The 26,211-nt window shown below is 31.7% G+C and overlaps 3 protein-coding genes across 4 annotated transcripts; 1 reads left to right on the forward strand and 2 right to left on the reverse strand.

Annotated features, from left to right (window-relative positions):
* Positions 1–4,670: 4,670 nt before the first annotated feature.
* Positions 4,671–6,282, forward strand: LOC115721722 (uncharacterized). Its single transcript, XM_030650792.2, has 4 exons — positions 4,671–4,936; positions 5,100–5,155; positions 5,858–5,924; positions 6,019–6,282. The coding sequence occupies exons 1-4, from the start codon at positions 4,802–4,804 to the stop codon at positions 6,097–6,099; spliced, it is 339 nt and encodes a 112-aa protein (XP_030506652.1). The 5' UTR covers positions 4,671–4,801; the 3' UTR covers positions 6,100–6,282.
* A 554-nt stretch (positions 6,283–6,836) lies between these two features.
* LOC115721720 (uncharacterized) lies at positions 6,837–12,451 on the reverse strand. Its single transcript, XM_030650790.2, has 13 exons — positions 11,404–12,451; positions 10,592–11,000; positions 9,843–10,509; positions 9,679–9,719; positions 9,411–9,479; positions 8,986–9,086; positions 8,823–8,901; positions 8,573–8,671; positions 8,402–8,470; positions 8,249–8,298; positions 8,021–8,102; positions 7,693–7,787; positions 6,837–7,468 (listed from the first exon to the last, which is right to left on the reverse strand). Exons 1-13 carry the CDS (start codon positions 11,829–11,831, stop codon positions 7,336–7,338), a joined length of 2,322 nt encoding a protein of 773 aa, XP_030506650.2. The 5' UTR covers positions 11,832–12,451; the 3' UTR covers positions 6,837–7,335.
* A 2,225-nt stretch (positions 12,452–14,676) lies between these two features.
* LOC115721719 (phytochrome B) lies at positions 14,677–20,035 on the reverse strand. 2 transcript variants are annotated; one of them, XM_030650789.2, is made up of 4 exons: positions 17,451–20,035; positions 16,349–17,156; positions 15,659–15,949; positions 14,677–15,501 (listed from the first exon to the last, which is right to left on the reverse strand). In XM_030650789.2, exons 1-4 carry the CDS (start codon positions 19,534–19,536, stop codon positions 15,279–15,281), a joined length of 3,408 nt encoding a protein of 1,135 aa, XP_030506649.1. In that variant the 5' UTR covers positions 19,537–20,035; the 3' UTR covers positions 14,677–15,278. The 2 variants fall into 2 exon arrangements, with proteins under 2 accessions (XP_030506649.1, XP_060959492.1); XM_061103509.1 differs by having other exon boundaries at positions 15,659–15,952; positions 17,451–20,031.
* Between the last annotated feature and the right edge of the window lie 6,176 nt (positions 20,036–26,211).

A 26,211-nucleotide genomic window follows, 5' to 3' on the forward strand; every position in this document is an offset into this window, starting at 1 on the left:
TTTAATAAAATAATTGGAATTTTTTAATATTTTGTAAAATATATAACTGCATAATAATATTTAAGAATATTATTTATAATTTTTTTTATAGGAGCTTAATTTTTAAAATTAAAACAATGGCTCTAAAATAATTAAAACGGTCCTAACAAATTAGAAATATGAATATAATCTATCATAATAAACTTTTTTTTTCATTTGTTTTTTTACAAATGTGTGAAAAAATATTTTTAATCTATTTATAACAACTACATACATTACTTAACTTATTAATTACCGATTAACTTTAAGATAAAACTCTATAATTCTTATATATGGTATCAAAGCTTTCTTATTAGTTGGCATTATCCAATTCAAGTGGATCCAAATAGTTATAATGATCTTAAAATTCTTTTATGAAAACTAAAAATACATTAAAAAGTTGAAGAAAAAAAATGCCAGTTTGAGCAAAGAAATGGGTATTGTTTGTGATTGGACAGTTAAAAAGTGGTGATTTGGTTATGTAATGATAATACTACAATTAATGTTGCTCACATGAGAGACTATATCTATATACCACCAAACAAGTAATCATGATTAAGATTGATAATGAGAGAGACTATACAAACAAAATCATCATTTTAATTATCTTCTTCTTATCTTCATATTACTGTCAATAATAAAGACGTTTTTCAATTGAAAAAAAAAAAAAAAAGCAATGCAGAAATCTTTAATAATATTCGAGAAATTAGATCCATATTCAAGAGTGTAGGGACAATGTTGTAAATAACAAATCTTCATAAAGATCGATCAAACATGCTATTCATCATTATTAATGTTCAAAATCTTTTGCATTAAAGGCCACTTTGTTGTAATGTTTAATCTATAACTATGTATACTTCTCAAAAAACAAAAAAAAAATCTATAACTATATATATATGAGAAAAAACTTTTTAATGGTATTAATAGTTATTGTATAAATTTAATTATAAATATTAATTTTAAAAATATTAAATTATTAAATTTTTATTTAATGACTAAAATTTAAATTTTTATGCTTAATTTAATTACTTAATTAAATAATATCAAAAAATATATTTTTTTTACATTATATCAAAAAGGGGAATTACTTCATATACTATTTTTTTATTTTGTTTTTTTTTTTTCAAATTTACAGTTTGAGTTTCTAAAGTGGTTGCAGCGCTAGTTGCAGTAGGGGTTTCTATACGATTTTTTGTTGCAATTTAAGTTGCAGTGCTAGTTGCAATAGAGGTTTCTATGTAAAATTCCGTAAAAAATATATATATAAAAAAAAAACTATTTTGAAGTGTAAAAATAAAAAAACCCCTATCAAAAATATATTTAAATACAAAATATTTAAATTAAAATATTGAAACAATCATAATCCATATAATGTAAAAAAAAAATTCTAATTAAATAAAAAAAAAATAAGATTAAAAGTCAAACTTTCTTAATATTACCATTAATATTTTACCTATATATAAATGTACATCTTAATGAGTAATACCCATTGATGGGAACTAAAAAAATTAATAAGGTAATAATCTAATAACCTTTTATGGCAAGTTTCTAACAATTATTTTTTAAAAAAAAAATTATATTTATTATTTATAAAATTAGAAATAATAATTACAACTAATAGTTTGAAAAAAAATTATAAATTATTTTTAAAAATTAATTAAAATTACTACTTTATTATTTTATGAAATTGTGAGTTTGTTAATAATTTATTATTGTAAAACTAAAAATCATTTACATGTATATTAATGTATTTTTTTTTATTAGGAGAATAAGAGCTTGATTGTGGAATCCAATTGTCTTAATATTATTCATACTCTTAAAAATAAAACGCTACAATACTTCTTAGTTCTTACATAGGCTATCATTGTTAGAGAAATATTATTATCATCCAATGATTTTTTTGATATTACCATGCATCATTTTCCTAGAATAACTAATGAGGTGTTGTTCATTATTTATATTTTTAGGATTGGAAGATGATAATCTTGTCTAGGGGTTAAATATAATTTTTTGTGCATGAAATTCTTGTGTTGGCAATTACCATTATTTAATAATGTTTATGACACGTTTTTCTTCATTTTTTTTTTGTTAACATTTTCTTTATTGGTTTTGTTCTTATAGATTTGGTAAGCTCAAGTATTTTAAAAAAAATAAAAATATATAAATAATTGTTAATTATTATAAAATTAAAGATTTTAGGTTTAGAAAAAATCTTATACATTTTATATGTATTACAGTTTAAAGCTTAAAATTATTATTTTTTTTTTGTTTTCAGTAATGCAATTTAGAATTCTAGTTTGAAGAGATTTTATAAAACCATAAATATACATTTTTTTTCTTTTTAATCTTTGAAATGATTTTTATTAAAAAAAAAATAGTTTGTTAGTTTTTTTTTGGTGTGTTTTATTTTTTAAATAACATTTCCATTTATAAATTTTTTATTTCTATTAATAGTTTTATCTATTTTAGGAATATAGAGAATAACAAAATAGGAAATATTAATTTTTTAATATTTAATTAATGATTATAAATATCAACCATTAGATATTTGATCCAATGGTCAAGAATAAAATACCCATACATGGGTAATACCCATTAAGAGCATACCCATATACATATATGTATAGTTTTCAGGTAAATACCATTTTAAATCTTATGTTTCGCAAAAGTTACTAATTGGACCATCTGTTTTGTTAAATGATAAAATAGACTATGTATTTTTTAAAAGGGTAAATAGCGGCATAAGTACCCAAAGTTTTAAGTTTGTAAGCGGCATAATCCCAATATTTATTTTTAGCGGCACAAGTACCCAATGTTTGTAAAACTATAAATTTTCTTCAGTTTTGTCAGTACAGACTCCGTTTTAAATTTATCAAAGGAACATTTGAAAGTAACTAATACTACATGTTTTTGTCTAGACCCAATGATCAAGAATCTAGACCTTATATGTGGCATGTTTAAGAAAATAACAGGGTTTGTATTGACGAAATTAGAGAAAAATTACAGTTTTACAAACATTGGGTACTTTTGCCGCTAAAAATAAACATTGGGATTATGTCACTTACAAACTTAAAACTTTGGGTACTTTTGCCACTATTTACCCTTTTTAAAATTATACAAACAGGACCCTGAATTGATTTTTTGTCAAAATAAAACTTAATAATAATACGATCTAAAGATGTTATGACAAAATTGATTATATTTTCTGTACCTATTGGTATTAGAAATTATCTTAAAATTAGTTATATTAAAAAATAACATTGTTAAAAATTGAGCTCAGGGACTAATTTTTACCATTTTTAAGAAAAATAGGGTCTATTGTCATTTAACAAAACAAGAGGGTCCAATTAATAACTTTTACAAAATATAAGGTCTAAAATAGTATTTACCTATATTTTTTTTGTATGGACTATTATTCTTCATTATAATATTATTGTCATCAAGAAGTTCCTAGCGATGTTACACATTTTTATTAAAATAAAATGGAAAGTTTACAAAAATATGGCTATTATTTTGTGGGAACATTCAAAAGATGTAAAAAAGATATCAGGAAACCAATTACCTTATATTATTTCTCTCTCTCTCTCTCTTTGGAATTCTTTCTATAAAATGATATTTTTGAAAAAAAAAAACCATATTTTTGGTGAAATTGTATAAGCTGTAGTATGATAGTCTATTTAACTAACTTCCCAAATTGGGTTATTTAGTACTAAATATACAATTTTAGTACATAAATTGAAAAATATTTCTTTTATTTATCAATTAACTAAATTTATCTCTAATTTATATTTAATTGAAACATATTTCTTTTTATACGTAGTGTACTTAAAATACCCTGACATGAGAGAGTCACATGAAGAGTACATTGAAGTAAAATAGACAAAATTGGTAAAGTATTTAAAAAAAAAATATAAAAATGATACTTTAAAAAAAGAATAAAAATAAAAGAATATAAAGTCTAATTTCTTCCAATTTTTTAGGCCTACATATAACATGCAAAACATAATTTATTAATAGGCCACTATTTATAATTGAGAAATTTACATGGTATACTAACTTTTGTCATTTTTTTACAAAAATACTGCCAGACGGTATTTTTTACTTTTTTACTGTGTTTTTTTATAAGTTTCATACTGCAGTATACTGTGTTCAGTTTTCAATGGTGTTCTACTGGTGTTTTACTAGTGTTCTACTGTTGTTTTGAGTTGTTCTGCTTTGTGTTTTACTGGTGTTTTATAAAAACACAGTATTTTTGAAAAAATTTCTGTGTGGCAGTATTTTTGTAAAAATTAATCCAAATTGCAGTATTTTTGTAAGTTTTTCTTATAATTTTGATGGAAAAAATTAACAAAAATGTGATTTTTTTTTTTTATATAAAAAAAGTTATTCAACATACTTAAAATCATATTTTTTTTATATATATATTTTTACAGATTTATGGAAAGTAACGAAAAACAAACGCCCATATTTTTATAAAAAAAGGTTAAAATCCGTAAAAATGTAAATAAATCTGAGTTTTTTGTGAATTTTTTTGCCTTTTTTTGTATATTTATGAAAATAATTATAATTTCCAGTAATTCCAAATGGATTGGTTGAAAATACTGGGCTGGAATATATAATTTTGGGCTTAGCATTGGGTCTATTGTTATGGGCCAAGTGAGTGGTAGTATTCTTAGGGCTTAGTTTAGCCTTAGTTGTGTCCTTCATCTTCCACGACTGTACAAACCAAATTACAGAGCAGAGAGGGCAGAGAGTGGAGAAGCTCAAGCTAAACTCATCGAAAATGGAAGGAGCCGTGGACGAAGGAGCGATTGACAGAATGGTCGATGATAGAGACCTTCAACAACAGAGTAAAGCCTTCGACAAACTCACTGACCGAGTTGAAGATCGTCAACTCGACTCAACTCGTGTTCAAGAGGTACTCTTATTTCATATTATTCCTATTTTTTTTTTTATTTTTAATTTTTTCAGTAGAAGGGTTCACACTTTTTTATATATATTTTGATTCTGATTTTCTTACTTTTTTTTTTAAAAAAAAATATATATATAATTTTATTGTTATTTTGGGTTCAATTTGTTAGGCTATGGCGTCCATAGCTGCCTCTGCTGATGCAGATTGGAATGCCATGAAGATGAGGTACCACACTCCTTTCCTCTCTTCTATCTCTGTCTCTTTTTACTGGATAAATTCAAGTTTGGATTTATTATTGTGACTTAGAGGTGTATAAAAATTCTCATGCTTTCAAATTATTCAATGTTGTGATTAATGTATATTTTACTTTAGAATTGAATTGGAGCTCTAAAGAGCTTAGAGCTACTGGGCAATATGAGATAATGCATTTCATTTGGTTTTGTAAGGTGAAGTTGTTGTATCACTAGCTTTGTGGCTTTTCTTCACAAGAAAGTTCTTTACTTTCTAAATCCCATTAAAGCAAGATTATGATGACAGTGCTTAGTCTATAGACTCTACACACCTCCCATGTTATGATGGCTGGTGTAGTTATCATCTACTTTTTTTGCATTCTTATGTGTTATTTACTACCTTTGGATTTATTTTCAGTCTTGTGGTTTTGATTGTAATTAGCATTTTCTATTGTAGGAGTTATAACTTAACTTATCTATTGTTATTGTATATTTGCTTGTGTTTGTATCTAAACTTGATATTTGTTTTCTTCACATCCTCCAAAATAAACACAAACCATCTTCATATTAAATGTCACTTTCCTTGGAATATTAGTTGGTTTTTGTTACTTTTAATTGGCTACATTCCATGTTTTTCCTGGTTTTTTGGTTATATTGTGTATCACTGATCTGATATATATATATATATTTCTTTTAGAGAGAAAGAATTGGCTGCTGTTAAGATCAATGCAGCTGATGTGGACATAATTGCAAGTGAACTAGAGGTGAGTTAGTTTCTTCTTATGTGGACACAATCTCCATTTTTGTGTAGATTTCTAGTTATGTAAGGCTTGTGGTGGCATTTTCTTTGGGTTACAGATGGACAAAAAGGTCGCTGAGAGAACCTTAAGGGAGCACAAAGGTGATGCTGTTGCTGCTATTAGACACTTACTCCATTAGAAGAAAAAACATGGTTGCTTTCAGCTAATTACAATTAAAAAAAATGATCACATCCTATTGTTTTTATCTAAAGATTGTACGAGTTTTGTTTCATCGAACTTTGCATGTGTTATTAACTCAAGACATCTTTTTGTTCTGATGAATGTGTATCTATAAATATAGGGGTTATCTTCATGTAGTTAATTAATGGCAAATTAGACCATTGCCAAATGGGCTTGATTTCATTTTAATCCACTTTAACATCATTGAATTATGTCAATGAACAGTAGTATAAAATTGGGTAAATACAATTTTAGTCTATCTATTGCAAAAGTTACAATTAATCTAAAAGTGTTATGATGAGATTGATTATATTTTTTTTAATGTGCTCGAAACCACTTGAAATTGATTAATCTAAGGTATATTTTTACCATTTTGAATAGAAGGTTCGATGGGGCCAAAATAGTATTTGCCTAATAAAATTTGAGAAGAAAGTGTGTAATGTGTGAAACACAGTCAAAGATTTGATGATGTCATTGCATCATTATATAACAAGTTATTATCACCATAGGTTATTATATTGGTTGTTGCCAGGCAATGCACATGCAAATTGCCTTTATGGTGGCAGAAAATGGACCAGGCACAGCACTAGTCAGTGCCACTATATAGAGTATATTTCATCTAAACAAAGAAGATCCACTAAAGTGTATTTCATCTAAAAATAAACCAAGTAAAAAAAAATGCAGTAGAAGACTCAATTAAGAACTTTAATCTCTAACAATATTGACTATGACTCCTTTTCTTTTCTTCTTTTGTACAAAAGTCGTCAGCCCATTCTTCTAATACAAAATCTCATAATAATGAAGAAAAAGGTGGCACGTGATTATACATTTCGACTTTAATCCCAAATCATAGAGCACCAATGACCCACTTTGAAGAATTTTTTTAAATGATTTCAGTGACAAAAAACAACCATCACACAATCCCAACCCAAGCCAATCAACGTTCTAGTTAGTTAGGTAGCACACATGAATGAATGACAACCACTCTTTCCTCTTCAATCTTTTTTTTCCCTTTTTCCCTTTTCTTGTCTGCCAAATGGTTAGCCAGATTTTGAGTTACGAATTTCGATTCAATACCTACCACAAAATGTTTTTGTGGCTAAATGAATGGCACCCGTCTCCCTTGAAAGTCTGTCAACGAAAGAAAGAGGCTGCTTCAGCTGTTGCCATGTTGTGAATCATTTGAAAGCCGAGGCTACCCTTCCTTTTGACTTTGAGTGCTCTCTCCTGCAGCATTACGTGCTGCTTGAGATTGAAGGGCGTAATGTCTCTGCAGTTCCTTGAACCTTTCCAGCAGTTCTTGGAACGATGGACGACGAGTTGGATCACTGATGTTTGATCATTTTAATGGGTTAAGATTCAAGCCATTTCGCCAAATAGAAATCATAACATAATGTGATTTTAATAAACTATACATATGGTTTGATCAACTGAATTCCAAACTATGCATTATATTAATTATGTATTAAACAATGCAAAACACATCTCTTAGGAGGTTGCAGTTGCAAATTTCATTAAAATGAATGAATGAAAAAAAGAGGTCTACACATACCTATGCCAGCAGCTTTCAATTACTGCAGCCCATTGTGGATCTACATCTTTTGGTATCTCCAACCTTTGGTTCATAAACCCCACAGCACCAATTACCTGAAAATGTCAAATATTGATTTGAGGTTTATATGGGTGTGTTATACGTAGTACGAAGTAGCATCAAGGCTATTCCCTTTAAACAGCATAGAGATAAGACTAAAAGTACACATTTCATTTAATGGATCTTATAAACAACAAGGATATTTATTTTTAAATATGATTAATAGAAAACTATTGAATCTGAATTGCTTCTTGACTATATTATTGCAGTACATATTGCAAAAACCTACCTGCATTGAGTTGAGATTATCCCAAGGAATCTTCTCGGTAGCAAGCTCCCAAAGTATCACGCCGAAGCTGTATACATCAGACCTAATGTTTTCCACCAATGAAAAGAAAAAACATAAGCTTACTTCATATGGTCTGTATATCCTATAAAAACATGGCAGAAATAACATCGAGCATAAAGATTCTGCTACATTATTGTTGTTAATCCCTAACTAGAGTTAAGAACATACTTCTCATCTGAGGGCTCATTACGAAGAACTTCTGGTGCCATCCATTGAGGCTATAAAACAGAAAAATGGTAAGAATGTTAAGCACAAATCGCTTCATAAGTCATAAAATCAAATAGAGAAAGAAGAGGATATCATGTTTGCCGATTAAAGTACCGTTCCTTTCCCAGTCTTGGTTGTGAGATATGTTTCATGCTTCAGACGCGAAAGACCGAAATCACCAACCTGTTTCAGATGAAAATTGATAAAGCTTTTTAGCTCCCTTAAAACCTTTGGGAAAACTAGGGAAGAAAAATGAAATGGAAAGATAAAAAGATATGAGTGTACTTTGACAGTCCAATTCTTATCCACAAGAAGATTCGATGACTTTAAATCTCGATGAATGATAGGCGGGTTGAAATGATGAAGATAATTCATGCCCCGCGCCTGTGGGATGAAAAATAGCAATAAGTGTATGGACATAGATAGCAATACTGAGTGAAAACTGAAATGCATAACATTTTAAAAGTGATTCAATTGCGAACAATAATATGAGAAATCGCACTGTTCAAACTACAAACTATTACATAACACTCACTATGTCCAATGCCATATGTACACGCCTTCTCCATTCTAATTTTGATGTGTTCCTCTGTAGTAAGCGAAACAAGCTACCACTGCAGTAAGAGCATTCAAATATTATTTTCAACCATTTACCTATTAAGATTGATAAACTTGAAGGAAAAAGATCAAGAACACACCGTGGAAGGAACTCCGTTACAATGCAAAGACGTTCAGGTGAAGTCACAGCTCCCATAAAAAGCAGTACATTTGGATGTCGAAGTCTTTTCATTAGAGATACCTTAGAGAAGAAAAAAAAGTGGGAAGATATATAATTATACATTAAGCATATCTTCCTGTGTTAACATGTATAATGAGTAGCAATGTAAAGGTCCGAGAAATTCACTAATGTTTTTCACTTTATCTAAGTAAAATTGCACGAGATTGTTAAGTCTTACAGCCAAGAGAACCATTTAAGTAATTCTCTGTATTCGCTTCACACGATTATCTTCTCAAGGTTGCAAAACTTAATTAGAAATTTGCGTCGGGACCTCTTGCTCGTATACAGGTCTAAGAAGAGCTTAAGCCACCAAAATAATGAGACAAGGACAAGTAAGAAGCGTACCTCTTGTCGAAAAGAAACAATCACATCATCTGAATATTCTTGCTTGGAGAATACCTTGATAGCAACATCCTGCCATACAAAACAAATTATTCAACCACCATTTACTGGCTTCCATCTAATTTAGAGAAAAATTCCTTTTTTTCCAACAAATTTTATTACTTGTAACACAGGTCAATTGAGAGCTGTCTAATTATAATGTGAAGTTACTATCTAAACTGAACATAGACTTAAATTTCAATTGAACTAAGGAAAGAGACAAGGAACATACTGATCCGTACCACAGACCATGATACACAGTCCCACATGAACCTGCAAAGGGAAAGCAAACATAAATCACACATATGAACTATACTAAAGAAATCAGAAGCTGAAGATCAGTGTTGGCAATTACAATTAACATTACTTTCATTGAAACAGTTTCATCAACACTACCTTGTCCAATCTGCTCTCCAATTGTTAAGTCTTCCCACAAGATTTCATAGTCCAAGCAGTCGGTGTCAATGTCCACCTTATTCACAGTACTACTACTGGTACTTCCACAGCTGCTGACACTGCTTGTGCTGTTGATATTAAATGAGGACGACCAGGATCCTGAAGCCTCGTTATTTGCATGTTGGCGGTTGAAATCATTTGCATGGTTTTCTAGTTTAATAATAGGATTCTTCGAATGACTTGAATCATTCTCTTGATCATTTTGTAACCAAGGCCAAACAAAACGTGGAGTCTTAACATCCGATGACCCCTCTCGATCATTTCCTTTCCATGGCCACGATAGCCCTTTCTTACCCATCCATGCCTCAGCCTTCGAAGAGATCATCTTGTGGATTGCAGATTTTCCTTCGCCCTCATCACCAGAATCTCTGGAGCCTTTTCCCGGAGATCTTTCATCAAGATTGGAAAATACACCAAATGGGAGTGCCGATATTTCTCCTCTAGGTGTGCTTGCTCCACTTGAATTAGCATCTTCCCGGTGATCAGAGTTACCAGCATCTAAGTATCCATGATCAGAATGATAGCTATCTCCACTCCCACCTTCACGATCCATGTTGTTCTCCGATGAGCGAATCCTAGACTTGACTTTGTTGCTCACCTTGGATGCCTGTTTTCTTTGGTTCTAACAATTAAACATATGCCAGACTACAATAATTCACAAGAAGGAGGAAAATAATTCTAACACTAACCAAATTTGTTATCTTTGAAGCAATAGCAGTCTGCAAAGGCTGCTCAGGATCGAGACCAAGTTTCGTTGTCACAGTATTTCTGGGCCGAAGACCACTTTCTGATGAATGCTTTCCATCAACCTGTGAAGCCACTACTTCTCTAAAGGGTTGTGAATCACTTGACACACAGATAACTCCTATCAAAGCACCATCATCATCATAGAATGGTGTATTTGTTACAACAGCTAAAATCCTTTCCCCAGCCTTATTTTTGAGAGGAAACTGTCCAGTCCAGTTCTCCCCCACAGTGACACGTTTGACTATATTATTGGCTGAAGAAAAGTCACGGGGATCAACTAAAAGCTCAATGGCATCTTGGCCTAAGGCCTCTGCCGCAGAAAAACCATAAAGATTTTCAGCAGACCTGTTCCTGAAATAGTACCAAAAAAAATCCAAATGGACCAAATTGGAAAGCAAATAAATATCCAAACCACGAGTAACAGATTTACCAAATTGCTTTCTTTAGTAAAAAAGATACATTGCCTAACTATTAAAGTTCAAGAATTTATCAAGGCACTAATTGAAACATCATAACCACAATAACCAACCATAGTCAAATCTACAGTTTCTTTCAACATTGGAAACAAAGTTGCAACCCAACCAAAATATCAATACAAAGAAAATAAGAGAAAAGAAATCACTAATAATCAAACAAAACAAACAATTCTCAATAATCCCAAAAACTAGCACAGCCCAAATGAACATCTCAGTATACGTGTGTGTGTGTATATATATACAGAGAGAGAGAGAGAGAGAGAGATTGAATTACCCACCAGTAGATTATTCGACCACTAAGATCAAAAATATGAACAGACTGCCCCATCGACTGTAATATATTCAGATACTGCTTACTAGTAAAGTTAACAGCTGAAGGGCCAACTCCTTCCCCTCCTCCGGCGGCGGAGGCAGTGGTGGCATTTGAAAGATCACGACTACGACTCTCCCTCTGAAGAGGAGAGGAATGGCGGAAGGAAGGAGAGCCATCAAGAGCGGCAGCTCTTCTTCGTGGACCACCAAACCTTGAGCGTTGAGGGGAAATGGAGTGAGACCTTTGGTGGGGTCGGTGGTGGTGCTGATCCCGCTTAGTGGAATCTTCAGAACCAGATTGCATGAGCTTAGACATCTCTTCTTTGAGATGGGCATGGCCCGCTTCGAGTTCTTGGATCTTCTTTAAAAGCTCCTCTGCTGGTGGGGTTTCCATTAGAACAACAACAAGAAGAAGAAACAACCAACAACAGCAACAACTCGGGGGATCGCAAATGATAAAACATGAAGCAAAACAACTATAAAGGCTCAATCTTTAATGGGGTTTCTCTCTTTTTCTCAAATGGGGTTCTCTCTTGTAAGACAAAGAAGAAGAAGAAGTTGAAGATAATGATGAAAAATGAACGAAACCCAGTTGACAATTCGCAGAAATATAATAAGTCTTAAGAGTAAGTATGGGTTGAAAATTGATGAGACATAGATGGATATGAGTATGATTTACGAATCTCTCTCCCTCTCTCTCTCTCTCTCCTTTCTTCTCTACTTGGTATTAACTTCTGACTTATTATATCAACTCTCTCTCTCTCTCTCTCTCTCTCTCTCTCTCTCTCTCTCTCTCTATCTTATATCAAAACTCCCATACAAACAACTGTGATTTGAGAGGTCAAGATAGAAGCTTTCTTTTCTTTCTCTGTTCTTTTTTATCCTTAAGAGCTTCTCTCACTCTAATGAGATTTTTCTTTTTGTGGTTAGGTTTATTCTCTGCTTTGTTCGGGTTTTGGAGTTTGTTTTTGTGTGTCTGCTTCCAAATCCATCGTCATCATCTCAATCTAACCATTGAGACCAGAAAATTATTATAAATTATAGGCTAACTATTCTACTTACCCACGCGCCTACGGTGGCGCGTGTAAGATTATAGCCTGACATTGTATTTAACGGCCGCCATTGTGTCCAATAAGATGGAGAGTGTAGTACACGTAGCAATGTTGAGTGGTTGTTATATCATCTCAAACTCTTTACTGTCTTTTCCTTTTCTGCTAAAAGGTCCTTCTATTCTTCCTATTTCCACTCCTAATTTTACTCCTTCCAGTCTTTTTAGTTTATATATTTTTGGTTCATACAAAACATTGTGTTTTAATTTGTTTAATTTCCCAATTGCTATCTATGTTGAGTTGAATTTTACATGTGTTTGTGGAAATTTGTATATAAAGTATGTTTAATTTGAGGATTAGATTACTTGATTTGATATCACACAAAATTTCAATTGGACTGACTTGGGGTACATCCCATGTTATTATATGAGCAAAACCCCTTTTGCCCATAACTATCTCTTATGGCCAAAAAGATCATGTTTTGTAGGTTTAATTAAGGTTCACATCTTAAAAAGAAAGAAGAAAAATGAAAAGCAATTCTTAATCACTAATTAAAGAGATGTGCTTAGTGTAATTAAATCTATCAAAAAAATTACTTTTTTTTTGAGTTAAAAGAAGTAAATTAGAATTATATTAGTTACAATATATATTTATGATAAAAAATTAGATTAATTTTAGTGTAATAGTTAAGCTCAATTGTAAATATATTAGAGGTAAAAATTCAAATCTCACTAATAATATTTTTTTTTTACTTACCCTGCTCGTTTTAAATCATGACCTGCCACTGATTAGCACACTGATTAGCACTATAAATAAAGGAAGAGTCTTTGTTAATATTAACTAACTTTTCCTAATTTTAAATAACTCATAAAATTTACCTACCTCTTTGAGTATTGAACTAATTTTATTTTTCATTCTTTGCATTTATATTCCTTTTTACCTTCTCTTCACTCTTGCTCATATGCTCTCTTTTATCTTTCTACTAACCTTAATTGTTTTGAATTTTACAAAAATAAAGTTTGGCATTTGGAAGGAATAACAACAAACTAATCTATCTCTCTCTTTCTTAATGTATATAAATATATATACAAAATTATGTTATATATGAAACTTTGGTTTCTCTCACTAGAACTTTTTGTTTGCGTGCACAGCATGATAAGGATTAAGGGGCGTGCAAGCACACAAATTTGATAGTGAAAGAGACAAGAGCAGAACCAAACACAAATATATTTTTGTTGTCTTCCCACAACCAAGGGATAATATTATCAAAAATAATCCAAACTAAGTGATACTTCCATTAAGGCCATTAATGCTAAAACTTTACCATAATAAATTATAAAAGGCTTCTTCATACTTTGATTTGAATAGCAACAAAATCTTTCTTTCATATATGATATATATCTATGTATGTACCAAAACCAAAACTTAGTTTATTAAGATGATATGACCTGTCAAGTTGACCTGCAAAACTCAATCCCCTACTAAGTTCATTGGTTCTTCTTGTCACTTATTTAAGCCCACACATGCAGATAATATCTTCTTCATAAACTATGTTTTTATTTTTTATTTCTTCCTTTTTCAATTTAAATATAAGAATAATTAATACCATTTACTCCATCATTTCTAATTGAGAATGGTGTGAATTTTCTTTCTCTATTTTTATTTCTCCCTTTTGGTTTGTGTTTTGGTAATAACCATGAATCCAAAAGACTTTATTTTTTTGAATGGAATAGTCATACTTCACTAACCAACAGCTGGGACAGCACATAGAGGGAAAAAAAATACATATGCAAACAAGAAAACTTTATTATATCAAAAGAAAAAAAAGAATGATAAATACAATAAAGTAAACAATCAAAATCCTTTACATTTATTTCTATATATAATAGAACAGGAAAAAAAAGACCATTTCTGTTTATCATGGATCCTTGGAACTACTACTTACTCCTACTCAACAATATGATTATGCACAGTGAAATGAACTTAAATGGAAAATATTATCAGTTAATGATTACCCACCTTCCAAAAATGAGCAGAATGACATAAAGTCATTAAGGAGACACCAAAATGAGCTTGTACAGCTGGGACCTCAGAGATTGAGCTGCAATAAAAACAAAAGACACAAAACACAACAAGAGGATCTCATATTGAATATAAGAGCAATTGTTATAATCATTTGTGAGTAATTAGTTTCAATGCACAAAATAGTGGTATTTTATTTCCAGAGTAAGCTGAAATTTACAAAAGGAGGGAGAGCTAGCTTCTGAGGGAGTAACTCAGAAGAGAGCAAAAATGTACCAGCTATTTCGAAACTCGATAATAAATATTACAAATTATTTAGGTAGAATACATGTTTGTCGATGAAAGATGATGATGCACCAGAATCTGGTTTTTGAGTCTGAATCTGCAAAATCCTTCAGTCTTTTTTAAAGTTTCAAAGACAAACTCAGATGACAACTACTTGGTCCTCCTTGATGGGAAAAAACAAATGATTGTACACCACCAAATTAGCATATGGTATTGGCTTACGTTAAGTAGTTTTCAAAGACTGCACTTATACTGAAAAATAATCAGCTATATTACATGAGGGGGAGTTGGTGATTTAGTCCTTGTGAGCCCACACCAGCTAGGATGAATATAGCAAGCCAAAACAAGTAGAATATCAATAGCTTGATCCAAATCAGTTTGCTTCAGTTCAAGTTTGATCTGTAACTAGCATCAAAAATCATCCTCAGGGTAGGTAAGACAAAGAAGAAGTATAAGTGAGCTTAGTAATATTATGTGTCAATAACTTAGTCAAGAATACTCTTTAAGGCTCTTCGACGAATTGGAAGTTCAAGAACAATCAAGAAATAACATCTCTCTGATTCTCTGATATACTGAACTTCACTTTCCATGAGCTTTAAAATCTTCCTGCACATGCTCAGCCCTAACCCCTCCTGAGTCATCCATCTACTGCTGTGGAACATGTCCTGAACCAGCTCAGGAGGCAGGCCTTCCCCGGGGCATACCATCCTTTTGCCATAAGCAACATACAATTTTTGTAAATGTTAATGATGATAATAAGATACTTATTGTTACCAATATGAGACTCCAGGACAGATTATTAGATGCTATTCTGTTTTACTCTAATTACATGTGCTGCTGAATGATTAGAGCTCATAATTTTTACCTGAATTCAGTATGAAGTAGAGTCTGGTCATCTGGACCGTTCTTCAAGCTAGGACGAACAAGAATCTCCACCCAGCCTTCAGCTGGCGCATAACGCACCATATTCAGTAGGAATTCAGCCAATACCTGTTGAATTCTCACCTGATCACCATAAACTGTCACTGTTTTGATTTCTTCTGGGATATCTCGAATAAGCTGTAGACTCCTTTCCCTTAGCAGCATCATTACTTGGCTAACAACAGCATTTATTACACTTCCAAGTAGAAATTCCGCCTTCTCAAGCTCCAATGAACTGCTTCAAAATAAAATTAGAACATATAAGATTGAGGCTCTCTCTATTGAAAAAGTATCTGGAAGCTCGTATCCCCAAAAGATGTAATCTTACAACTACAGACTCAACAGCAACATATATATGGTAATACAGGAAAGATTTTCCCCATCTCCCTGGAAAATGTGTGGCAATTGAATTTACATTTATCAACAAAAGTAAAAAGCCAAAGTAATCCTCTACTTGGATCCAAACAGTACAACACCATAAATTGACACAAAGTTCTAACAGATCAGTGAATCACATATCAGAAAAACTAGTTAAGGATTCCAAAGATACATGTTTGCGAGAAATTGATAACTATAATGAAGAACATTGCTTTGTCAATAGAGAAACAGATAAGTTGAGTAGTAAAAAACTAACCCATGCTCAATACTATCCAGATCAACATCTCTTACGATCTTCAACATTTGCTTCTCGCAAGCAGCACTAGTCTCAAGAAACTGCCTTTGATCTTCTGTTAATTCGGTTGATTCCAAGAGAGAGTTAGTGAAGCGGATGCCATTTAATGGATTTTTTATTTCCTGACAAATGTAAGCCAACTCTTTCACCCTAGAAAAATCTTTCTTCTCCTGTTGCCTCTGAACTTGAAGAGCTTGCTGCAACTCAGGACTAGCAATTTGCAAGAAGCAGAAAGCTCCAATCACTTGACCCTCCATATTAACTCTCTTATTTGCTGTCAAGAGAACTTGTACGAATGTTCCATTTCGATCGAAGAATGAAAAGGGAAATTTGTCTGCATCCTTCCCTCCAATGGCACTGTGCAGTACAATCATGAACTTTGTCAAAGTATCCGGACCCTTGAGCCGACAACAACTGCCAAAGATCTCCCCAACCAACATTTTCCCATTGACTTCTTCTTTAGTCCATCCAGTGAGCTTTTCCATAGCAGTATTCCATTCTGAACAACATGTGTTATCATCTGATGCAAATATGGGAGGAATCAGAGGATTAGGATTGTGAACTATTGCCTTGTAATCGCCTTGTAATTTAATGAATTTGTCCATGACAACTTTCTGACCAGTAACATCCTGACCAACAAAGCAAACACCAACTATATTGTTTGTAAAATCCCTGCTAGAGCAAGCATTAACCACCAAAAAAACAGGATCATTATGGTGTTCCGGGCCAAATGTTCTCATCTTTATCTCTATATTCTTATCTTCTTTTCCTGCAGAACAAAACATTATGTGACAAAATGAGCACAATGCTGTTCTATTGTACGAATGAGAGGGAGACCATTTAATTTATAAAACAAATCTGTCAAATTGATATAAAGAATTGAACTTTTTTTGATGGCTTTTTTTGGTAACATAAAAGTTTACTTCCAAGAAAAAAGATCATCATATAAAGAATTGAACTTTTAGTAGAAAACAATTTATATAAAAGAATCTTGACTCTACTCTATTGTTTGATATAACCTCTGGAATTCAGCAATAAATGAGACAAAAGACAATTAAACTACCTTCTAAAGCACTGTTAAGGAGTTCTTCAACAGTTTCTTTGGATTCCTTATAAACAAGATCATGGACCAAAGATCTCCCAATAGCATCATCTGTAGAGAGTCCTGTCAACTCTGCAACCTTAGCATTCCACCCATTTATACGGCCATCAACATCAACAGCAAGTATAGGAGCAGTTGCAGTCTCAATCAACCTAACCATTTCTCTTGCAACCGAACTTAGTTCATCAATCCCGTGCAACTCCATATCCCCCTCAACCTGGGCCTTTACAACAGCCTTAGAATTACTTGCCTTGGCGTCCCTAAATGAATCTCGCAGAATAAGCTGCAAAGAGTGAATTGCATCCATTTCTGCATTCTCCCAAGGTAAACTACGGCTTTTCACCACTTCCAGAAACGCCTTGAAGGAAGAACGAGGATGCATCCTCTGTCCATCATCCTTGTCCTCGGGATGGTGCTTTGCACCACCCCATTTGACCTCCTTAGCAGTGTGGGATCTAAACCAAAAAAGAAAATCTTTTTTTGTGATAGAAGCAACAGCCATACCACAAACTTCATCACCAAGCATTGCTGCACCAGGATACCCTGCATCAGCCAAACTGTCTGTACTCAAACCAGTTGAGTCTCCATGGTGAGCCAACAACCATTCCACAATGTCCTTTATCTGAGCTTCAGTTGGGGTAACACCAAGTGGATAATACTTCCCTTGGTAATACAGTGCTGCACCATCACACTTCACCAAGTCCATAATGCTAGGACTTTGAGTAACAATCCCAGTAGGAGAATCACGAAGAAGCATATCACACAATAAAGTTTGAGTCCTAAGAACATGTTTTTCAGACAACTGACAAGCCAATTGCAACTCCATATTCAACTGGAGTCCAAAAGCTTGCATAAGAAACTCACAAGCATACCTTAAAGGGAACGGTATGCTCCGAGCTGAAGTATGATGACAAACAACAAGACCCCAAAGCTTCATAGTGTTCCTACCACCACCAGCTTCCTCCTCATTTCCATTGATGATAACCGCCATTACCAAAGAAGCTATAGAACCCATATTAGCCATGTATTGAGTGTGACAACCATGAGGAGCTCTAAGAGTAGAACCAACCAAGCAAAGAGGCTGCATTAGTCCTTCATCTTGAATTACCCGAACCAAAGAGGCATTACAATCAACGATCATTCGAACTCGATTCTGCTTGAACAAGAACCTGGAAGCCTGAGGAATATCAGTGGCTGGATAGTGCAGCCCAATGTAGGGTTCCAAATCAGCCCTCTTGCTCTCAGCAACAACCTCACCATGTTCATCTTCATGAAACTTGTAAACCATGACCCTATCATAACCAGTAAGCTCTCTCACACTCCCAACTACAGTATCACACAACAGCTTGATATCACCACCGGGAAGAGACTGCAAGTGAGAAATTGCTCTTACAGCAAGCTTCTGAGACTGTACGGCTCCGGCTATGGACAGAGCAGGGTCCTCTGTCCTCGCGGGTTCCAAATCAATCACAATCCCAACATCGATTCGATGAAGAATCGCATAAAAGGGCTTTCCAGAATTCTTGGAATGAATCCAAACTGGGTTCAAGAGCGTGATTTCCCGAGCTCGAAAAGCCTTCTCGAGCAGTGAAGAGCTCGAATGAGAAAAGAGTGTACGGATATCGGTTCCGATAGTTAGGATCTCAGGCTTTTCGAGGCTTGGAACTGATTGAGGGGTTAGACCCAACAAATCTCGAGCGTTCTCACTGTAACCAATGATCCGAAACGTGGATTCATCAACGGCCATCATACACCCAAAGGGTTGGATATGACCACCTCTCTGGATTCTCGTCAAGTAAGCTGTGATTTCCTTCTCCGCCGGCACTGAGTTTGAGGTAGTGGTTCTAACGGATTTTGAGTAGTCAAAAGACTTACCAGACTCACCGGATTGTTCAAAGGCGGCATGGAGTCGAGCATCAAGGGTATACTGAGCAATGGCTTTGTTCATGGACTCTGTATTTTGAGCTCGTATATTACTTGTACCTGAAGACTGAGCTTGTTGTTGTTGTTGTTGCTGAGCATAAGCTGCTTTACCACCAGAAGCCATTAATGGGTCTTCTTCTTCTTCTTCTTCTTCTTTAGCACTGTGTTTGTTTGCTAAATTTTATCATCCAATAGTACAAAACCCATATCTCCAAATTTTGATTCTTACGTGAAAATGGAAAGAAAATTATGGTGAAAATAAGGAATAGGACGAACCCATAACAACAACAAAGTATGTTTTTAGCTTGGACGGTTGTTGTTGTTTATTTAATTTAATTTCTTCTTCTTCTTTTTTTCTTTTTCACTTTAAAAGAGCATAAATATGAAAGAAAAGAAAGCTTTTTTGGGTTTTTTATGGCTTAGATGAAATTTACATTCTTTTTTTCTCTCCTTCTTTCTTAAACTGAATTATCATCTATTTACTGTGAAGAAGAAGAAGAAGAAGAGGAATTGAAAACTCGGAAATGAATGAAGTGACAGAGAGAGCAAATTTATTTAATTTAATAATAAAAATAAAAAGAGAAAGAAAATGTTTTAGTAGAGATTGTATTGTAGTGTAGAGTTAGAGAGAGGAATGGTGAGAATAAGAGCCAGAACATTTTGATGGGTGGTCCAATGGAGTCAGCTTCTGGGCCATGCACCACAAAAATTGACACTGCACTGCACTTCTCTTTTCTTTATCATTACTTTTTTTAAAAAATAAAAAATTAAACTTTTTTCTTTAATAAATTCAAGTTTTTTTTTTTTTTGAAACTTTTATTAGTGCACTTTTTAAAGAGTGCATTAATATATACTATTTGAGCTCGTTTGGAACGCCGTATTAGATCGTGTTGTATTGTATTGTATTATATTGAATTGGATTATATATCATATTTTTATATAATACTATGTTAAAATTTAATTTATAATAAAATATTATATATTTAGGTGTCCATAAAAGTTAATACCACATATAGTTTTACATAAAAATATTGCATAAAATACAATTCAATATAATACAATACAATACAATACGACCTAATACGGCGTTCCAAACGAGCCCTTTGTGTTTTGGAGTTCTGAGTCTGTATGTTGATGTAAATTTGCTATAAATAAAGCTTAAATAAATAGTTTAGGAAAATTTTACAATATATCTTTTAAATATGTTGATACACTTATATTTATTTTGGTATTTGAAATAATTTTTTAGTTAATTTTTTTATTGTGATCATGTACATCAGAGTTATTTAAGACATTTTATAAAATTTTAAAAAATTCGAAAAAATTTAACATGCTGAAAATAAAATTCAAATAGTATATTGCACACGTAATTATTTAATTTTATAAACGTGTAAAATAAATTGTTTGAACACTACTTTCTACATGGTAAATTATATTGAATTTCTTAAAATTTTATGAAATATCTTAAATAATTATAATATAATATAAAATTAAATTTGATTAAAAAAATCTTTTAAATGTCAAAATAAATAGATATTTTAACTAGGGTTGTACATCGGTCGGTTTAGTCGGTTTATACTATATATTTTCCAACCCAACATAAAGATCGGGTTATAAAATTTTGCATGCAAACTGCCCAATTTAAAAAAAAAAAAATTCTGTACCCGACCGACGGTTTTGGGGGGTTGGGCGGGTTAACCCGCCCAAACCGAATTAGGATGTTTTTTTTTTTTTTTCTCAGATTCAACTAAAATAAAAATTAATAACATTAAATACATAATATTCCAAATCTAACGAGTGAGAGAGAAAGAGGCAGACTGAGAGACTAAAATTTAGGGTTTGGGTTTTTTTTAATATATATTATATATTATTATATCTTTATATATTAAAAGTGTCTATCTAACGACATTTATTGGTTTAACAGAATATACTTAAAAATAAAAGAATATTCTGTTAAATTTAACGATTAGGTTTGATCTCCCGTTAATAAATAAACCCAATAATTAAACCAAAAAATTAAACAATCTTTTAAATATTAATAATCTCTTTTTAAATTAAAAAAATCATCTTAGCCACATATAATTCTAACAAACATCTTGGGAGAATATTAATAATTTTTTTTATTTATTTTTTTGAAAAAAAAAAAAATCTTTATATATTAAAATTAACCTCACTTATCTAATGTTTTCTCTAGATAAGCATAGGAAGCAGAAATACCACTTCTATCTTTGTGTGATTGCAGATATACCACTTCTGTCATTGACTCACTTTTTAGCTTTATAAATGGAGATGTTCATATAATATTAACACTTTACAGAATATTTATAGATATAAACTTACATTACAATGCTATGTTAAAAAAAGAACTAAATAGAATACTACTCCAATAATAAATTTATTTACAATTTTATAATTACACTAATATTATTTTTAATACATTATTAAATAATATTTCAAATATAAATATTTAATTTTTTCAAACAAAAAATTTGTAATCTTTAAAAATAAAATACATTTAAAATCTTAAAAAGACCAAAATCTTAAATGAAACTAGCAATACGTGGCTCGGCACGTACATTCACCTAGTATTATATAATATATATAAAAAAAAAAAAAAAAAAAAAAAAGCGAAAATCGGGTTAAATCGGTTTGGGCAGGTTCATTGGGCGGTTTGGGTCAAAATTCAACCCGCCCAATTTACAGATTGGGCGGTTTAGAATTTTGTCAAGTTATGTCGGTTTGTATTTTTTTTTTCAGTTTTGTCGGTTTGGTTTAGTCGGGTTATTCGGGTTGGGCGGTTTACGAAAATTTCTGTACAGCCCTAATTTTAACATGGTTTATTGCATAAACACCCTTACTTATTTTTCTTAATGTGTAAAATGAATGCTACTTTATGTATTATAAATGATTTTAATTTATCAAACTTTACATCATAAAACTATCTAAATGTTAAGGGTTGGTTTTATGGATTAGAATAGGACTTTTTTTTAATCATTCACAAGAAAGGTTCTTTTTTAGTATTATTTCAAAAAGAAATCATATAAGCAGAGATCCCAATGGGATTTAGTTAATGACGTTTTGTTTCAAGAAAAAAAAATATAAATTATATGACCAAATGATCTGGAAGAGGGAACCCACTTCGATTTTGTATCATATTAAAACAGAAAACCTCTGGTGGCCTAAGCCATTGTGTCTGTTTTTTTTTTCTATTAATTGAACAAAATCTTTTGACACTGCAATTCGTTTTGATTGGTAGTGAAGTAAAGTCAGCTATCATAAAATGTTATTATTTTATGTTATATTTGCTTACTTCACCAATTGTAAGACAAAACATTATATATACACGGCAACTTTTATTTAAGAATACACGAAGCAAATTATATTCGAATTGAGAGGTTATAATTAAATAAAATTAATTTAGAAAATAAAATTTAAACCAAAAAATATCAATATAATAATAATAACAATAAATAATTATTAATATTATATTATAATAGAATTATTTTAGATTAAATATAATGTTAATACATATATTATAATTTAGAATAAAATTATTAATTTTGTGTAAATAAATTTACAAAATATATGTATATATTTTATTAAAATGTAATTATTCTTATATAGAGGTATATTTTGTTAATACGGGACTTAAAAAATATATAACTAATTTATTCTTATTTATAACTGCTCAAATTTGGACTTGATTTTTTTATAACAAATAAGAGGTTATTCTTAAATAAAGTATTTTTAAATAGAATATATATTGGAAGAAAGAAAATTGGATTAATTTTCCAATAGAGGGAAAGGAAAGGAAAGGAATATCTTTAAATCCAATTTTCGAAACCAAATGGGGAATCTGAAAAATATTTATATTATATATATACAGTACATATTCTTAATTGTAAAATGTAGAAAACTGTAGATGAAAAGAATATTCTTATATTGTTTAAATAAAATTAAACTATATCCTTTTTATTTTTGAGCTTTTTTCCTCTTTTTTAATAAAGAAAAAAAATGTTTAAACTATTGAGGATATGACACATAGAGTACAGTGGGGATTGAAGAAAGCTAAGCCCTTGAAAGAAGTGGATCTTAAGCATTCAAGTGTGTGTTTGAGACAACTTTGAATGTAAAGTATTGTCTTCTTCAAACACAATAATAGAAAAAGAAAAGACATGGGCAGATGGGCTTGCCTCAACCATACTATGTCTTCTACTACTTATTTCATCTAACCTTAATATGGATAATTGACACAAGATTTATGGGGTAGGAATAGGAATTATTGTGCAATCTAGATTAGAAACTTATATGTTTAATCCCTTAAATACATAAATTATCCAAAAGTTACTTTTGATTTCATAAAACTAGGAAGATAATTATCCAAAAGTTACTTTTTTTTTTAGTTACAACTTACCCAGCTCAACCATCATTAGCATTACAAACACTAAACTAACAACAAAAATAAACAAATCAAACATTGCTCGAGTAAAGCAGGTGGGCATTGCATGAAAATGGTATCGAAATTCTTATTTGGGTAGCGTTTGGTTGAGAGAAATGAAAATATAAGAAAAGAAATGAGAATATGAATAAAAATAAGAATAGAATGGAATAAAATTTAAATGTATAAAAAAATTAATAAAAAAAATTATTAAATTTTTTTTTATGTTACATTGGAATAATTTTTCTTTTCATTTCAAAATGAAATACTCATTCCACTGAAATGGTGAAAAGAGCATTTTATTAGAATGACATTCTAATACTTTAAAATACAACCAAACAATGGAATGAAAATTGTTTCCTTTTCATCCCATTATTTCATTACTTCCAACCAAACACTACTTTAGTGTAAAGAGCGTCCACCATGGGTGACGGTAGAGTGGCCGCTTAAATCTCTTCTGGTCAAAAGTGTGCCTAATTGATACATTCGATAACACAACAATTAGTTATTATGGAACTTTATTATTCTACAATAAAGTTCTATACTATAGGACCATTTAGGGAAAATTGAGTATGATAGCAATTAAGAAAAGTAAAGAGAAATATTTGTGTTGCTGCATGCATTCTTGGGGGGCCAGTTTTGTTTGTTGTTTTCCCTCTCCTTATACAATTCTAATTTAAAAACAAAAATAAATAAATGCCACAGCCAGGTATCTAAAAGATGAAACTGACTTGTTTTGTCAACAATTAGTTAGTGTGATGTATTATTAGTTAAATAGGAGCATCTAATCTGTTTTGGACCACATAAAGTTTTAAGAACATCACCCCTTGGGGATAAAAAAGCAAGTTTATGTCATAATCTTGACTGTTGATGTGTCATGGGTTGTATCTACCTTAACAGGCAACATAAAGAGATGAGATGAATTCAGGCAAAGAAAATTGATTGAAGTTACTTACCCAATAAGACCAATGGATTGGGCCAACATAAACAGACCCTTTAGATAGCCATTATCAACAATCTCATCTATCTCTTGCTTGGTCACTTCCAAGAAGAGGAACCCAATTGGCACCATCTATGTTAAGGTTTCAACTTGCACTGCATATTCCAATGTGTGCCTGCAAACTTCTGTTGTCACCTCTTTTGATCCTTAGTGTTGAAAGCATTAAAATACTAAACAAGTTTATGTTTGTTTTGTGTGTGAATAAGGTGAGGATAAATTTCCCCTAGAGCCGGTTTTGTGGTATCAGAGTCGACGAAATCTCCATACCTGTGCCCGAGTCCTGGCACTCGAAATACCCTTCTTCTTCTTACCTTCAACAAACTCATGAGGTTCTGTAAGTATAGAGTTATGAGCTCTGGAGACACAAGGACCATGGTCAGCACATAGAATAATGCATATCTAATCAACAATAAATGCATCAAGACTCAGCAGCTAAACATCAAAAATCAAGAAACTATTAAAATTTACACACATGATGAGCACACTAGCTCCATAAAAGGCTGTGTTTGAACCATAACAGAGAAATAATGTCACCAACACCATAGCCTTGCTCAACAAGAGAAAATATAGGAACACCAGCATAACGTGGCTCTTCACCTGAAAATTGAATGAAACAATTTCGTTAACATTAAACAACATGGCTCAGAAAATTAAGCAGTATCTTTCATTAGATTTTCCTTCACTGGTGAAAATTTTCCCTCTTCAGCCTGGAAAGAGCAAGAATTAACAAACCAGTTTGTCAAATGTCTCATTGATTACAGCTTCAAAATCTTTAAATGAAGCAGGAACAACAGCTCCTGCTTCCCTAAGTGCTTCATTCTTATCTCTCTGATTTATGTAATGTAAAAGATTAAACAAAATGAGCATTTTACTAGTCCTGCCAAAAATCAATCAAGATAAATGAAGTTATATGACCAAGCAGAGAATATTCAACTAACCCAAACAACCACAGGTTTGTTGACCTTCCCATGTTTTAAAGCTTCTACAAGAGAATGCTCATCTTCTCCAACAAGCTCCCACCCAACAAGTACAACCATCATCTTAATCTGAGTCAGTTAATCAGATTAGAAAATGAACAAAACGTAAGGAAAAGTCTAGAAAAATATCAGCTTGTGAGATATATATTAGATAACTAATAACACTAGACAATCATATGTACAAATATTTAAGTAACCAGCACCATTGACATGGTTTAGAATCACTGAATTCTATGAAAGTTAAGAAAGAAGATCTCAAGTACCTGTGGAATATTGTTAAATCTCAGAACATGATCAGAAATAGTAGAGGCTGGAAACACATCACCTCAATGCCTACAATGGTCAAACATTTGCAAATTTACATGTTATCTTTGCAATTATTGA

Source organism: Cannabis sativa, chromosome 9, assembly GCF_029168945.1.
Source record: "Cannabis sativa cultivar Pink pepper isolate KNU-18-1 chromosome 9, ASM2916894v1, whole genome shotgun sequence".
NCBI lineage: Eukaryota > Viridiplantae > Streptophyta > Magnoliopsida > Rosales > Cannabaceae > Cannabis > Cannabis sativa.

Excerpts from the sequence above, each read along its gene's own strand:
- LOC115721720 (XM_030650790.2), bottom strand. The coding sequence starts at position 11,831 with ATGGAAACCCCACCAGCAGAGGAGCTTTTAAAGAAGATCCAAGAACTC. Across the intron at positions 9,087-9,410 it reads TTGTTTCTTTTCGACAAGAG|GTATCTCTAATGAAAAGACT; the intron begins GTACGCTTCTTA and ends TTCTTCTCTAAG. Across the intron at positions 7,788-8,020 it reads ATAATCTCAACTCAATGCAG|GTAATTGGTGCTGTGGGGTT; the intron begins GTAGGTTTTTGC and ends TGACATTTTCAG.
- LOC115721719 (XM_061103509.1), bottom strand. The coding sequence starts at position 19,536 with ATGGCTTCTGGTGGTAAAGCAGCTTATGCTCAGCAACAACAACAACAA. Across the intron at positions 17,157-17,450 it reads CCTTAACAGTGCTTTAGAAG|GAAAAGAAGATAAGAATATA; the intron begins GTAGTTTAATTG and ends TTTGTTCTGCAG. Across the intron at positions 15,502-15,658 it reads CTACTTCATACTGAATTCAG|GATGGTATGCCCCGGGGAAG; the intron begins GTAAAAATTATG and ends TTATGGCAAAAG.
- LOC115721722 (XM_030650792.2), top strand. The coding sequence starts at position 4,802 with ATGGAAGGAGCCGTGGACGAAGGAGCGATTGACAGAATGGTCGATGAT. Across the intron at positions 5,156-5,857 it reads TGGAATGCCATGAAGATGAG|AGAGAAAGAATTGGCTGCTG; the intron begins GTACCACACTCC and ends TATTTCTTTTAG. Across the intron at positions 5,925-6,018 it reads TAATTGCAAGTGAACTAGAG|ATGGACAAAAAGGTCGCTGA; the intron begins GTGAGTTAGTTT and ends TTTGGGTTACAG.